Raw genomic sequence first — 17,082 nt, 5'->3', positions numbered from 1 at the left:
ACACAGAAGACTAAAAGCTATTTAGCTCAGTTTCACACACACACAAAAAAGTAACTTTGGAGACTAGAGAAGATACCTAGAATGCGTTGGTCAGTGTTTGTTGATTCCAGCAACTTAACCACGTATAAAAGTTTGTGAGAGCACACAGGTACAGAGAAATCCTTTTGTGGTGAGGTCTCAGAACAGGAAGACAAGCTGGAGCTGAGGGTCTGGCCCTATGTCAGTTGCTCTCAGCGTGGGTGGTTTACATTAAGAACCCAAATGCGTTCACATCCCCAGGTTTATTTGAAGGTACTTCAGTGTACGTGCATGTGAGTGTACGATTTATAGTTAACTCTGAGTCAGTTCCATTCATTCCTTTTCCGTACATGGACCATGATTTTGTAAAAAGAAAGCATAAAATTCCCTCAGAACTTCTCACTTTAAGAATTTTGATCCTTCTTATCTAAAATGCATCTTTTTTCTTGTGTGTGTGTGTGTGTTTAAAATGCTTAGAATTTTTGAAGATTACCCCGTTGCCTGCTTAGCTATTTCTCAGACGGGAAATGTTTTTTTTTGTTTTTAATGAAAAGCATTAAATAAATGTTTACTAAAGGAAAGGGTGTCTTGTTTGAAAGGAGAATACTGAACTTTTCCACTTTGCAGCACGAAATTGTTGGGTTAAAATGCATTGTAATTGATACCTGTGGTTTGTGCCACCATTCTTGAGAAAGTGATTTTTTTTAAGATTCTGTTTGACACCATCTAAGATTTTTTTTTTTAACGGAGGGATCTGTCTTTTCTGTTACACGTGAAGGAATTTAGTGTCACTTCTCTTTTTTTGTGGCCCCCATATCTGTAAAATTTTAACTGTGTGCTTAGCCACCCAGATGGCTTGATCTGTAGACAAAACTCTGTGGGAAATGCTCTCGGACCCTGGCCTTTGTTCACTGGTTTCTAGAATAACAGAAAACGCCTGCCTACATTGTCTTCTTTCCTTAGATGTGACGGTGAGTCTCACTGTATCTGGCTAGCATTCCCTTAAATATTTTGCAAAATGTGGGGCTTCTGTTTCTTTAAGGACACACAGAGCTGGAAGAAATGATGCTGGTAACGTTAAAACTCGAATAGGGTTGCTTCAGGTTTACTGCAAAGATGAGAAGTGTGTGCTAGAAAGTGAGGCAGTGATCAGGAATAAAGTTTCAATCGCACTTTGTTTTAAACAGTGTCATTTCAGACACTGGTTTGGGTCAGTTTAGCAAGTTGGCCTACGAGCTATTTCATTCCTGGAACGCTGTGGCTTTGTGGATCTGGCTCTGAGTTTTTACCTTGGTGTACTGCTTCCACACCACAGCCCTGCCAGAAACAGGACAGCGCTCAAAACTTAGAAATTCTTACAAAGTATCTTTTAATTTTTAAACACTGGATATATCTTTATTTTCATGTTAATGTTCATTGAAAAAGAGAAAGTATAGGCTGCTTTCCCTCCAGAGGTCAAAGTTAAAGTCTGCATGGCATATGGGAAAGAGTTAGACGTACCTAATAAGCAGGGCTATGTGTTAAGATTAATAAATACTTTCTGGTGGCTAAGGAGGAAGGAATATGTGATTGTCTGTTGGGAAGGCAGGGAGTCCCACACAAACCTTTCTGAGAACTAAGGAATTATTATAAGATGAAAAAACCTAAGCTCCTTTTTTTTTTTTTTAAAGGAAAATAGAAAGTTTGCTGTGTGTTTGTTTTCTTTGCTTTCTACCGAGAGTGGGGGAAAAAAGTAGGGTTTTGATAGGAAACACAGAATATGTAGAAAGAACAGACATCCTATGAACCTAAAGCCATAAATGGTGACATATCCAAGAATACCCTTGAGATGAGAGAGGAAGATTACATGAAGCCTTAAGGAAAAAAATCCCCTAAATACCAAAACAAATACCTGAATATCCATAATCAAAAGTTCTCCTTTTTCTTACATAAATCAATTTGTATACGAGGAAATCAAAGGAAAAAACTTTGTGAAGCTAGGAAAACCAGAGTGCCTGGATTCTGGGGTTCTTTTTGAAGCTATTATAAGTAGCAGCTGTTATGTTTTTATTTGATATAAAACTTTGCTGGTTAGTTAAGATGTCCATTTTCTTTTGACTGAGACAACTCATTGTGGTAATAATGCTAGATTTTTTATAGTTTTGAGAAATTCTGTTTGGTAAGCATGTCTATTTTTAATTAATACAAATGGGGAGACAGCATTATTTAATAAAGATAATTTCATAGAAAATGCTTTCAAAATATAAAACTCATTGCTGGAACAATAGTAAAATACAATCCCAAATGTACCAACCTTAGAAAATAGATTCTTGAATTTGACAAACATGTGTTAAAAGGACTATATAGATACATATGTGTGTACACACACACACATGTACTAGTGATTTTACTAGGCACTGGGTTGACACATAGCTGAAGGAGTGCTTGTCCCAGCCCTCACTGACTCAATCCATGGGAAGAAAAGACATGCAGACAGGTTGTTAGAATCTGACCAATTCAGAGAATCTGAAATGCTTTTGTTCCCAACCTAAGGATACTGGATACGCTTTAACCCTCTCTCAGAGCCTGTGATGTGTGTGATTGAGCTTATTGGCAGAAGAGGAAATCCGCAGGTGTCAGAAGCAAAGACGGTGTACACGAAAGCAGCAGCAGCCCTAGGGTGCTGTGACCGGCTGTGATCAGTTCAGGTCCGCACGGCGAATGGAGATGGAACATGAGGATGACATGAGCCGGGAGCTGAAACAGAACCTCTGCCGGGGCTGGGACATCAGAGGAGCGCTGTTCAGGGGGAAAGAAAGCAAGGCCAATTCAGCCAAACTTTTACTGCCAGTGAATGAGAAAAGCTTTCCTCTGCTGTGACCCTGGGAAGATGCCAGAATTTCCAGCAGATTTAAAGTACCACTGGGTGTGCGAAGTTCCTACCTGAAATACAGATACATTTTCACAATTACAGAGTAACATTACACAGGGTAACTCAGCACTGCTACTTCAGTGTTTGCTACAGTGTTTGTAATAGCAGTAGGGTGGGGATAACCCGGTGACCGACAGTCGGTGCCCGTTGATTGTAAGAGCAGTCAAGTGGAGGTAACCCAGGTGTCCCGCAGTGGGTGCTGGTTGAATCAGTTATGGTACATCTAACAGAATGGAGGGAGAGATGGAGCCATCTCTAGAGTACATTGGTAAATGAAAAGGCAAGATGCAGAATAGTGTATTTAATATTCTACTTTTAAGAATATTATTTATTTGGCCATCCTGTGTCTTACTTGCAGCTCCTGGGATATAGTTCACTTGTAGTTCTCTGATTAGGAGTGGGACCTAGGCCCCCTGCACTAGGAGCACAGAGTCTTAGCCAGTGGACCAGCAGGGAAGTCCCCAGTATTCTACTTTTCATGTGAGAAAGGTGGGTGAATGCAGAAATGTTTATGAGAGTGAATGCTTGCTTACAGTACATAAAGAAAGATTTGAAGATGAATTTAAAATTTACCCCCAAAGTTTCCTATGAAAAGAGGAAATGAGTAGAATGGAGAAGCAGGGTTGAAAGCAAGTCTTCTCTGAAGGGACCTAGTTTTATATATATAGTTTTGACCCTAGAATCATATGGATGTTTTACATAAATAAAAATAAAGTCATATCAGAAAGCGGGGAAAGCAATTCTTGAGTTTTGTAAACAGATGAATCTAGTTACTTGTTAAATTGTTGACATAGCCACATAGAGCCTAGGATTATTTCAGCTAACTGTATATATTACATATCTTTCTCTGTATATTCTCAGTAAGATACACGCCAGTGAGAAGAAAAATAACGCAAAGAAATTTTAAAGCTCATCCTGAAGGCATATTGATAGTGGTTACATTGGTATTGGTATTTTCGAAGAATTATTCTGATGGATAAAGCCAATAAAAGCTAATCACATCATTATTGTGAGGAACCAAGGTTTTTCAGCTTAAGAGGAAAAAGGATATATGAAGTATAAAATCAAAGAAGTTAAGTAAAAACTTCTTCTTTAAGGGTCAGATCTAGACTCAAATCTAAATTGAAAATACTACTGTTCATTCATAATCTTCTTCATCTTTACAAAAAAAAGTTTTTCCCAGCTCTGAACTGAAACAGCCTGGAAGCAGCGATAATCCTGCAGCCCTGAGCATCCTAACCCGCTGGTGTCCCGCTGACCAAATGAGCTTTTCGGTAAAGTGGCTGATTCTAGATCTGGAGCAAGAAATGGACAGACAGGATGAGCTTAGCGCGTATTTGCCAGAATGCAGGAGTGATGTCACATCCAAGGACACAGAAAGTCTGCCACATAGAAAGTGCGCAGGATGGTTCTCCTTTCCTGTTGTGATCCTAACCAGGACTACGATTAAGCTACCAAACTCATTTCTCTAAAAAGCAAAACAGGATCGTTCAGGGGACTTCCCTGCTGGTCCAGGGGTTAAGACTTCACCTCCCAATACAGGGGTGCAGGTTCCATCCCTGGTCAGGGAGTTGGGATCCCACATGCCCCATGGCCAAAAAGCCAGAAGGTAAACAACAGAAGCCATGCTATAACAAATTCACTAAAGGCTTTAAAAATGGTCCACATCAAAAAGAAAAAAAGATCTTAGAATCAGTGAGAAATGCATTTTTCTATTCTAGACCTTGCCCTCTAGTTGAGAAAATAAAATAGGATGTGAAGGTAGCCTGACAGTGACAGCTGTTGGGCTGAATTCAGCACAGGTCTCTCTTCTGATCCAGCTCTTGTCCTCTGCCTCCTGCACTCTTCCAAGGGAGCCCCCAGAGCTGTCCAACCAGCGGAAGAGGAACTTTCCCAGCTGGAAAGATAAATGAACAACTCAAGAGTAATTCACAGGGCTTCCCTGGTGGCTCAGTGGTAAAGAATCCGCCTGCCAGTGCAGGAGACACTGGTTTGATCCTTGGTCCAGGAGGATCTCACTTGCCACAGAGCAGCTAAACCCATGCACCACAAGTACTGAGCTTGTGCTCTAGAGCCCAGGAGTTGCAACTACCAAGCCCACACACTCTTGAGCCTGGCCCCACAAGAAGAGAGGCCCCTGCAATGAAAAGCCAACACACTGCAACTAGAGAAAAGCCCTCACAGCAGTGAAGACCCAGCACAGCCAAAAATAAATTTAAAAATTTAAGAAGAATAACTAATTTATACTTTTTAATATAATGAAGTTTAAAATAACGCTCAAAGGTAATTTGTTGAAATTTTGTAAAATTTATAGCCAGCGTTAACCCATCTGAAAATAATGGAGATTATGCTTTTTTCATTTTATATATCAAGTACCAATATAACAAAATTTAACTGAAATTCACTATAATATTAATAAAATGATTTCCAAGGTTCAGCACATGTAGGCAGAAATCATTTTATTGCTTTTTTCAAGATAATTATAACTGGAAATAACCCTAATTAGTAAGGTTAAGTTTTATTTATATGTTTTCTAAAATATCTCAGAGTATTTCTAAGTATTATTCTTTCTAAAGCTCATTTAGGTAAGTTAATAGCATTCTCACAAGCCAAAAAGCAAAGATTAGTGAACAATCAGATAACTGATCAGAATTCAAACATTTTTTAGTACCTAGGTTTGGATCACCAACATACACTGTTTCTGAGCCTAACATACTTTTCTGTGAAGCGTTGTTTCTGAACTACTATGTCTGAGCACTGACATCTCAGTCTCAGAAGAAAAGGTTAGCCGTCTAAAGGAGGAGCTCCTTTTCCTCTGGGAGGGTGGTGGTGGTTTAGTCGCTCAGTCGTGTCCGACTCTTGTGACTCCATGGGCTGTAGCCTGCCAGGCTCCTCTGTCCATGGAATTCTCCAGGCAAGAATACTGGAGTGGGTTGCCATTTCCTTCTCCAGGGAACCTTCCCAACCCAGGGATCGAACCCAGGTCTCCTGCACTGCAGGCAGGTTTTTTACTGACTGAGCTACCAGGGAATTCCCTGGAAGGGTTTGTATAACTATATACAGAGGTACACGTTTATGGCTTACAAAGTTTATTTCAGCAAGTTTCTTCCCATCTTTTCTTTTTTTAATTCCCTCTCTTTACTCCTTCAAATAATCTTACTCTTCATGTCAGGGACCAAGGGCGTCCAGCTGTCTGCACAGGCACGTGGCATGGTTCAGGAGGGAAGATATTTGGCTATAAAGCAGCTTTCATGCTTGCTGGCTTATCTTAAGAAGAGCGGTACAAGAGCTCCTTGAGAACAGTGTTGTTTATAGGGTCTGTGTAACATCTAGTACTCTGTGAGCTGTCGGGTGCTTAGCGTTCAGCCTCTGTCTGAGCAGGGAACAGACTTCACACCAAATTAATGAACCTTAGGCCTGGGAACCCTGGCTCAACTTGGATACACTTCGGGTCTTTTAGAGATGGAGACGTTCTTGCATCTACTTTTTCATTCGCTTACATGAAATAAGTAACCTTTGGTCTTATCTATCTCCTATGATCAGTTCTTCTTGGAGGCTTTCAGTCTCATGCCTCAGAGATACTTGAGATACATCCTGCCCTGAAAGGGGATTTGCATGTGCTTTATCAGTTCTTCTCTAAGTTTCTAAACTCACACTGGGTATCAGGCCTTCGAGATTGTGTGTCACGTTCTAAGATAATAACTGTTCAAGTGTGCTGCTGCCGCACGTTCCTATTAAAGTTGCCGTGGAGGTGTTTCTGGTGTGCCCCTGCCCTTTGCTCTTCCCTCCCTCATTACAGAAGGCACGCAGCACCACGTGAAGTGAGAAATGTTCCCCTGCGTGTTTTCAAGGTCACTCTAAGTCATCTCAGAAAAGAAATTTGATATCACAGACAATTTTTTGATAAGGATTTTCTCTGCTGTCATTATATCCTGGAGGGAGGAATTGGCTACAAATGTATGTGTATTGTTATTCAGGAAAAATCTGGAGAGTCCAAGTGCCCAACAGTATGGGGCTCATTAAGCATCCATTCAACTGAACACTGTGCAGCCGGTTAAAATTAGAGTTTGTTGTTGTTCAGTCGCTCAGTCGTGTCTGACTCTCTGTGGGCCTCATGGACCGCAGCACGCCAGGCTTTCCTATCCTCCACTATCTCCTGGAGTTTGTTCAGATTCATGTCCTTTGAGTTGTTGATGCCATCCAGCCATCTCATTCTCTGCTGTCCCCTTCTCCTCCTGCCCTCAATCTTTCCCAGCATCAGGGTGCGTCAGCATCTTTTCCAGTGCTCTGGCTCTTCACATCAGATGGGCAAAGTATTGGAGCTTCAGCATCCTTCCAGTGAATTCACAGTCCTTCCGGAGAATATTTAGTGTTGATTTCCTCTAGGATTGACTGGTTTGATCTCCTTACAGTCCGAGGGACTCTCAAGAGTAGATTTTTAGAATAAGATTTAATGACATGGAATGTTCATAATAATGGGGATAGCTAAAATTAGTTGGGTATTGATTTTGTGCCAGGTGCCTTTGTAAGAGCTTATGTTAGTAACTCAGTTGGTTAAGCCTCACAACAGTCTTATGGGGAGAAGGTATTGCTATGCACATTTTAAAGGAGAGGAAACTGAGGCTCAGAGAACATGAGCAGCTTGCCCCAGCTGAGCTGGCTGGTTAAAGGCAGAACTAGAATCCAGGCCTGGGCAGTTTGGCTCTAAAGCTCCTGCTTAGGCATCATTAAGTGAAAAATATACCAAAGAAAAATCTCTGCAAGCTTTTTTATGGAACTAGACAAAATGTCTTACATTTACCAAGAAAGTAAAATGTTTTAAAGATACCCAATCAGATTTTGACAAAGCAGGATTGGTGAAGAAGGCCATGTCCTATCAGATGTCAAAATATACTGCACGATAATCACAATTTTAAAATACTGCATTATAGCAAAAGCAAAGAATAAATCAGAACATACTACTATTTTTGTTCATAGGAAAGAGACTGAACAGATTCATGTAGATATTAACAATGATTATCACTGGTTAGAGGGACTTAGGGGTAATTTTTTTTCTCTGTATGTTTTAAATTATCTACAGTGAACATTTTTGAATCATATAACATTAGCAAATGTATTTTTAATGCTTTCAGAACCTCAGATTTTTAACAATATTGCTGTTTGATCATATGCACAGGGTTCTGTAGATTTCTAAATTGCTTGCTCTGCAAAGTAAATTCTCTAAAATGTTTTATAGATGTGTGTGTGTGTGTGTGTGTGAGTGTGTACACATACATACATTCACTTAGGGCTTAAGTTAACCAACCACACAGAATCCAATCTGCTCCTCCATTCTGGTGAACTTGGAGGAGAGGCCATGAGAGAATAATCCCCTTCCAGTCTTAGGACTGAAGCAAAGGATTTCAGAATCTTCAACTCATTTCCAAAGTCTGAATTGTTTATTGATGGTATAAAGAAAATGGTGATGTCATTGAGTTTTAATATGTCACTTCTGTCCGATCACCTTACTGAACTCTATCGTAAGTTGTAATCATTTTTCAGATGATTCTCTGGATTTTTCTCGGTATATAATGGTTTCATTTACAGATAAGGATAACTTTTCCTCTGGTATTTATGGTCTGTGTGTTAAATAGCATCCCCCCCAAATGGAATAGTTGTTAAAAAGGATGAGTAACTCTCACAGTAGCCTGGCAAGATGGGTCCTGCCCAGCACGGAGTGAAAACATAGGGCCACAGCATCCTCTCTCAAGTGCGGTGTCATCCACTCTTTATTTTAAAAAGTAAAAACAGGCACTGCATAAAGTGCTTAATTTAAGGAAATTACTCTTCCGTCCAGAATTCCCGTGCCAGTTCAGGCACCTGTCGTAGCCTGCTTGGGCTGCTGTAACAGAATACCACAGACTGAGTCACTTCAACAGCAGAAATTTGTTTTCTTACCCATCTGGAGGCTGGGAAATCCAAGGTCAAGGTGCCAGCTGACCCAGTTCCCATAAGAGCCCTCCTCCTGGCTCTCGGAAGCCCCCTCCCCACTGTGTCCTTCCCCCTTCATAGAAGGCCACAGTCCCATCACATCAGGGCCCCACCCTGATGACCTCACTTCACCCTAATCACCTCCCGAAGACTACCTCCATACGCGTGGAGGCGGGTGAGGCTTACGACCTCAGCATGGGTTTTGAGGGGGCACAGTTCAGTGTATGGCAGTGCCTGAGCTTCCCCACCACCACCACCCGGTATCCTCAGAAATCCCATGTTTAACTCATTTCAGACAGGATTCGTTAGACGCTTCCTCGGTACATTTTTAAAGTGCTTGTTACTGTACAGTGTGTCCTAGAGATTTTGCCTGAGCTTGACCTTGTGGATCGTTTTCCTCCTAGACACAAAATCGAATGAAGTTAATGGCCGACAATTACGAGGACGACCACTTCAGATCCTCCCATTCTGGTCAAACCAATCACAAACCCTCCCCAGACCAGGTAAGGCTGCTTTCAGTTGTCTTCTAAAAAACCAGCGTGCTTTTGTTTTGATGTATTTTGTAGTAGCGTGTTACAGGCTCTGGGGTACAAGTTAGAAAAATAAAAAGAATCAGTTTCTGAAAACTTTTTTTTCTAAATACGGAGTCCATTTCTGTATAGGTAGGTGGTGCCTGATGCTGAGTATTTTCAGAGGAGTTACCCAACAGGTTTGAAAGGAACACTAAAGAATCCTTAAATTGAGATGAGAAAAAAAATTAATCTTCTCAGAGAAACTCACTAATTTGTATGTGTCCTGCTTCCGTAGAAAAAGAAAACTTTCCATGTAAGCTCAGTGAGGCACACACAACTCAGTGTAGCAGTAATCAATATTTAACTGCAGATTTGAAAATCTCAGCTCATCACCTGTTAAACGGGAAGGTTGAAACTTAGTTTCTTCATTCCTGGCTCCTTGGTGGACCTCTCCATCTATGTCCTTCTTAAACTGTTGCCTTCAGCTCCTCATGAGTGCAAAGGAGGCACTGAGTCAGCCTGAAGGGAGCCATATCCAGCGTCAGTTCTTCTGGAAGAAGGGAACTCTCCCAAGATCTTGAGTATGATGGATGGGAGAGAGTAGTGAACAGATTACCTCATATCCCATTGCCAAAAATCAGATTTCAACATCTCCATCACACTCAATCTTAACATATACAGCTGAGGGAGAAAAATAATAGTTAAGTAATTACATCCATATGATCGAAGAGTCCAGAGGAACTCCCCCACTAAGCCCCTCCTCTAGATGATAGCATAGCTCCGACTTAGGAGACAAAGAAGAAACATTGCGCATGAAAGCACAATAATATCGAAAATGCGTTTTTTTCCCTAAGGTTTAGAAGGTTATAATCATTGTATGATGACATTCACTAAGCCCGTAGAGGCAGCTTACACTTTAGAGGGAAAAAGTGCAATCTTTAATGTAGGCAAAGCAGAGAACTGTCTGCCCAATGGCAGCAATCTGTCCTTGCCAAGAAGCCATTTGCTTTTCTCTGACTGTTTCGTGATACCTGGAACTAAGTTTATGCCAATTTATGTAGGATGAGGATTTTAGGGGGCTTCCCTGGTGGCTCAGTGGTAAAGAACCCGCCTGCAATGCAGGAGATTTGGGTTTGATCCCTGGGTTAGGAAGATCCCCTGGAGGAGGGCATGGCAACCCACTCCAGTATTCTTGCCTGGGAAACCCCATGGATAGAGGAGCCTGGCGGGCTAGAGTCCATGGGGTCGCACAGAGTCAGACACGACTGAGCAACTGAGCACACACGTAGGGTGAGGATCACAGCCGTCCCTTGAAACAGGTTTTGCTAATAAATACCAGGATTGGATGCCTGGGAGGAGCGGGAGGCAAACAGGAATGGGGAAGGGTTGAGGAAGAATAAAGAAAAGCCTCCAGCTTGGTCGTTTTGCCCAATAGACAAGAGCGTGTCAAGGAAGTGGGGAGGTTGGAAGTGCAGGGACAAAGTGAGGGCAAGTCAGCGCTTGGTGTGGGGGGGGGTCGGGAGCCGAGAGACCGTTCTCTGCGGCTGCATCGTGCCTGTGTCTCTGTCTTGAGTACTAACCAGCTCTTTTTCGTCCCCACGCTGCTCTGGGCCCTGCGTCCTCCCCGTAGGATGAGGAGGAGGGCATCTGGGCGTAGACCCCACGTGCTCTTAGTGCAGCCATTTTGTTCAGAACGGTGAGAACGGCTTTCCTGAACTACAGAAATGTGTTCTGTTTGCCTTCACTTTTTTTTTTTCTTCTACACAATCATTTCACGTCCTGTTTCTCTGTAATTCACTGAATCCTTGGTTTGCTCTCTGCTTTCTCATCTCACCTGGTTCCCGTGTGTATCGCTCGCTTGTGACAGCGGGGTTTGGGTTCTGTGGCTTTTTTTCTTTTTCCTCGTTGTATGTTAATAGTCACTTTTGTCATTTCTTTTTGTACATTTTGGAAGAACTTCCAGGGCATGTAGCTAAATTTCCCCTGTTGTTATTTTGTTTATAAACTACCCACTCTGGCATGATTTTACAGTGTCCTGGTAAGGTTTATAGTGACTCACATCAAATAGAAGAAATCAATCAGATACTCTGCCAGTAGGTTTGGGATGTACTTTTTATGATAATTAATACTATATAGTCTTAAAAAAAAAAAAAAAAGAACCTGCACTATGGACTAAAAGCTGTAGTTTCTGTGTGTAGAAGAATGCTCTGGATTCTCAGGGTCAGTGCTTCTTCCACAGTGCCCACCCGGGACAGTCCCCTGGGGCTTGGACATTGCTCCCAAACTGTCTTAAGCAGAAAGAGAAGTGAAGAAGCGATACAAGACTTTTTGAATAAAGAGTCAGTCTCCAGAGTTCCTCTCCCCTCCTCTGTGGATTGCTGCCGTGTCAAACAGTTGCCAGGACACTGTCTAGATTCTGCTATACCGGCCAATTGGCTAGAAAATGCGGTCCAGCTGTGTCAGCCTCTCTCTTTGATCTGATGCCCTGGAGGTTTGACTGAGGAAATCCTTTGCTTAGAAAAAATAATAATGATGATGAATAAGTTCACACATCCTGATGGCCTCGCACCCCCTGGATTCACTGCCCATGCTTATTGGCCATCTCGCTCTGCTGAGGTCAGTTCTCCCTGAGAAGTCTGTGTCTCGATGTTACCCCCACCCCGCCTTAAAATCACACGGGTGGTGTAGAGCTCTCGTGGCAGACACAGCCGAGGAGAACGATGAGGTAAGTCATGGCAAGGAGCGTGCATTGTGAAGATGGGAAACCTTCCACGTGGCTTCACCCTGAGGCTGTGGAAGAAGCTGAAACACACGCTGCCAAGCAGGAAGCTCTTGGGGCTGGAATGCTGCATGCCAACCAGAGCTGAGGCTGAGCGAGTCAGCGCGCTAGTTCTCTTAGTCTACACTGCGCCCCGCGAGGGGCGGGATTGTCACCGTGGCGCCTTGGGGACCGTGCTGGAGTAGGGCGGAGATCACCAGGCCCCTCACCTAGAGCAAAGCCGCCTTTGCTTTGCTCTGGGAGAACACGGGCTGGGAGAACACGGGCTTCCGTGCCACCCGAGCAGGGCACCACTCCCCACATGTGGGAAGGAGGCTGGGTTTGGATTGCTGACCCTTTATCCAGCCATAGAAGAAGACCTGATGGTGTCAGAGGAAATAGGGCCACAGGTCCTGAGCTTCCATCCTCCCTGTCTCCTTCCACAGGAGAATCTAACTCCTAGCAAGTGGGGCTTCCCAGGTGGCACTAGTGGTAAAGAACCCGCCTGCCAGTGCAGGAGACATAAGAGGCGCGGGTTTGATCCCTAGGTCAGGAAGATCCCCTGGAGGAAGGCATCCCCTAGAGGAGGAATCCACTCCAATATTCTTACCTGGAGAATCCCCATGGACAAAGGAGCTTGATGGGCTACAGTCCATGGGCTTGCAAAGAGTCGGACGCAACTGAGCATGCATGTAAATATACAGTGGAGTATTACTAGCCGTACACACCATGCTTTATATCCCCAGGACATGTTTATCATCTTAAACTGGAAGTTTACACTTTTTGACCCGCTTTTGACTGTTTCGCCCACTCCCGAACCCTACCACAGTCAACCACCAGATCTGTTCCCTATATCTATTAGTTTGGCTTTTTTTTCTTTTAGATTACATATGTAAGTGCGATTGTGCAGTGCTTGTCTTTCTCTGAGTCATTTCACTAAGCATAATGGCCTCAAGGTCCATTCGTGTGGTCACAAATGGCAGGATTTTCTTCTTTTTTATGGCTGAGTGTATTAGTGTGTGTGTGTGTGTGTGTGTACAGTTGGCCCTTGAATAGCACAGGTTTGAGCTGCACAGGTCCACCTATGCATGGAATTTTTACAATCGTAAGTACTACAGTACTGCATCGTCACCATTGGCTGAATCTACAGGTACGGAATGAGGGACACACAGGCTCCGCAGGTACAAAAGGCCAACTCTTGGGTTAAACATAGATTTTTGACCATGCAGAAGGTCAGTGCCCCTAACCCCTGCATTGTCAAAGGGTCAGCTGCATGTATACCACATTTTCACACATTTACAGACCCCACCACGTTTGGGGTCTTAAAAGGCCCCAGTGCAGTTTCATACAAATTTTAGAATTCTCTGCTCTGTTTCTGTGAAAAATACCACTGGAATTTTGGTAGGGACTGCATTGAATCTGCAAATTGCTTTGGGTAGTAGGAACATTTTAACAATATTAGTTCATTAAATCCATGAGAGCAGACTATCTTTCCATTTCCCTCTCTGCTTTATTGAGAGGTTTTTTTTTGTTTTGTTTTGTTTTTTAGTAAGGGGATGTTATTTTGTCAAATGTTTCTTCTGCACTATTGAGATGATTATATAGCTTTTTTCCTTCATTTTGTTCACGTGGTGTTTCACACAGACTGATTTCAACCATCAATGCAGGTGTTAAACCATCCTTGCATCCCTAGAATAAACCCCACTTGATCATGGCAAATGGTCCTTTTAATGTATTGTTGAATTTAGTTTGCTAACATTTTGTTGAGAACTTTTCCATCTGTGTTCAGCAGAGATATTGGCATGTCATTTTCTTTTCTTACAACATCTTTTTCTGGTTTAGGTATCAGGTGATGCCGGATTATAAAATGAATGTTGAACAGTTTTCTGGTCTTGTATTTTTTGGGAAAAGTTTCCGAAGGATTGGTGTGAATTTTTCTTTAAATGTTTCATAGAATTCACTAGTGAAACAAGCTAGTTCTCAGCTTTTATTTCTTGAGAGGTTTTTAATTACTGAATCATTTCCCTTACTTGTCATTGGTCTGTTCACATTTTCTATTTCTTTGTGATACAGATGTGGTAGGTTGTATGTTTCTAGGAATTAATTTGTTTCTAGGTTGTCCAGTTTGTTGAAATATAATTGTTCATAGTAGCCTCATAATTCTTTGTATTTAGTATCAGTTATAACGTCGCTTTTCTCATTTCTTTTTTTAAAAAATATTTATTTATGTATTTAGCTTAGCCAGGTCTTAAGTGCAGCATTCAAGCTCCTCCATCTTCATTGTGGCACGCAGGATCTTTAGTAGCAGCATGTGACCTCATCATTGCAGCATTTAGGATCTAGTTCCCTGACCCAGGGATCCAACCCAGGCCTTTGGGAGCGCAGAGTCTGAACCGCTGGACCAACAGGGAAGTCCCTCTTTTTTCATTTCTGATTTTATTTATCCTGCCTTTTGTAGTTTCTCTGTTATATCCCACCTGTGAAACTGACAAAACATGTTTTCTTTTGTGTCCCTTGTATGGCAGGTATATTATTTTATGGCTGTTTAGTTTGGTGTTAAGTAACATGCTTTGCCTCTCAAACTAATTTGAGCTGAGTAGCTGTGGAATTTCCCTCAAGTCACTTCACCTCTCCTCCAAACGTCAGGTTCCCATCTGCTAAGTGGCAGCGATGAAACCTACAGTGAAGGTCCTGGTGGGGTTACAAGTACACTTCACCTCTCCTCCAAACGTCAGGTTCCCATCTGCTAAGTGGCAGCGATGAAACCTACAGTGAAGGTCCTGGTGGGGTTACAAGTACAAACGTGCTCGGTGCACTTAGCCCTTGGCCCGGCACCCGGGAAGTCCTCAGTCAAGGACTGTGTGATGTTGGTAGTGATAGTGCTTAAAACCCTCTAGGATTCACAGGATCCTCTGATGCTACTGTTTCCTTCATAGATATCTCCTAATACAGTAGCATTCCTCTCATTGCACAAGTCACGCACAGTCCTAGTAATTCATTTTTCCTGCAGCAAGAGAAACATCTTCTTTTCGGAATCTCTGAATTGTTGATGACGTCACCCGTCTTGCCTGAGCAGCAATGCAGACCCTTCCTCCACCAGGTGTCCCTGCGGGAGGTCAGCCGCAGACCTTAAGTCAGACCCCATCGCCTTCTAAGAAGCAACCACAGTGGCAGGCGCCTTTTCCTGCTAAAGTTTTCTCACCTGAGGATGGTTTACAGGCTGCCCCGATACAGAGGCTCTTGAGTAATTCTTGAGAGACTTGGTGATCACGTGAGCTCAGTGAGGCAGGGGCCTCTCGGGCCACGTGATCAAGTTGTAGCTACTCTGGGGAGAGACCTTTCAGTGTAGTTTTAAGACATACTATACAGTGTTCCACAGGATCCCCCCTACATTTTTATAGTTTCTGCTGAATGATTTAAGGTGACGTTGTCCTGAGACTTACTTGATTTATTTCTTAAACTGAAAATTGCAGTGTTTTAAACATCTCTGGAACATGGTTCCTTAACAATTAGGAGCATTTGACTAATGAGGACATGCCCTCTTCTTCCTGTTTGTGGCCTTATTTGTAACTCAGACATTCTCCCTGGATAATAAAAATATTCTTGTACTTCATGCAAAATAAAATCCTTCACATCCTAATTGTTTTTCACAGTCCTCTGGGCAGACCCTGCGGAGCTCAATAAGTAGTTTTTGAAAGAAAAAACAGGGGAGCTTTTGCCCTAAAGAAAAGTTGCATGTATTGGAAGTTTCATGCATGTGTAATAGGTATTTTTAAACTTTTAATTTATTCTGTACCCTGAAAAGACGCTGATGCTGGGAAAGATTGAGGGCTGGAGGAGAAGGGGGCAACGGAGGATGAGGTGGATGGTATCACTGACTCAGTGGACATGAGTTTGAGTAAACTGTGGGAGATGATGATGGACAGGGAAACCTGCAGTCCACAGGGTCACAGAGGCGGACATGACTTAACGACTGAACAACAGTTCTGTACCCTGACAGGTCATCCTGTGATCTGACACAGTTCATGTGTGGGGGTCCCAGTCAGTTCCTAGCCCACCTTCTAGGATACACTGTCAAATTTATCACCTACCCCTCATCTAACATGTGATAAGACCCCTTTTAATACCAGTTCCAGGAGACAGCCCTCATGCTTGCCTATTACATCATGTTTTTATTTTATAGAGTTATGTTTTGGAGGATGTGATCTGACTCGCATCTTATCTGAGCTATTAAACAACAGTCGTGTTACAATAGGGTTCTGCAGTATTTCTTTCATTAACTTGTCCTCAACTTCTCCCTAATTTGTTATTTTCTGTACATTTCTCTCTGTCTTTAGGATTACTGTCTGTTTTGGGTTAAAGGACTATTTTCTTGAACCCAAAAATGCATCATCAACCAAAACAAAAAAGCCATTCCCTCTTGATGTCTCTGTCCTTCCTCCTGGTCCTGTGATGACGAGGTTGAAGCTTGCAGCTGGACCTGGCGGTCGGCGTTTCTGGGATGAATTAAATGCACACACTTGATTGAGGTGTAGCTGGACTGTATCACTGTCTTCCTATTATCCTAGGAGATCAAAGCACAGCTCAAATAGAGGCTTAGTCTTTAAAATATTCAAAACAGATGGCTGGTTCTTTTTGGTGAAAATTCAGGTTTTAAGGCAAACCACTTGTTAGTGAAACTTCATGTCTTCTCATTGAAAGATAGCACGGACCATGTACCTCCCTCTGTTCCTCAGTTTCAAGACTAGAATCACAGACTTTCTGCCTGAGGAGGGATTTGGCAAGCCCAGAAAACTCTGACACTGTCTGGGTTCCTTTTCATGTGACTGTAAGTTACTCAGCTTTTTCTTAAGGCATCTTGGGTATTAAACGAAAGCCTCTTAAATGTTTATATCTCATAGTCATTTGTTGGT

The 17,082-nt window shown here is 42.5% G+C and overlaps 1 protein-coding gene across 4 annotated transcripts in view; it reads left to right on the top strand.

The window, feature by feature from the left end:
* The window catches only part of ERC1 (ELKS/RAB6-interacting/CAST family member 1), a 270,574-nt gene that overhangs the window by 216,406 nt on the left and 37,086 nt on the right, over nt 1-17,082 (top strand). For all 4 annotated transcript variants that reach the window (XM_061124651.1, XM_061124648.1, XM_061124649.1 and 1 more), the window contains one exon: nt 9,304-9,402. In XM_061124651.1, the coding sequence (XP_060980634.1) occupies nt 9,304-9,402 (99 nt within the window). The remainder of the gene's footprint in view (nt 1-9,303; nt 9,403-17,082) is intronic.

This window comes from Dama dama, chromosome 22 (genome assembly GCF_033118175.1).
Source record: "Dama dama isolate Ldn47 chromosome 22, ASM3311817v1, whole genome shotgun sequence".
In the NCBI taxonomy this organism is placed as follows: domain Eukaryota; kingdom Metazoa; phylum Chordata; class Mammalia; order Artiodactyla; family Cervidae; genus Dama; species Dama dama.
This window is presented reverse-complemented; position numbering and strand designations above follow the sequence as displayed.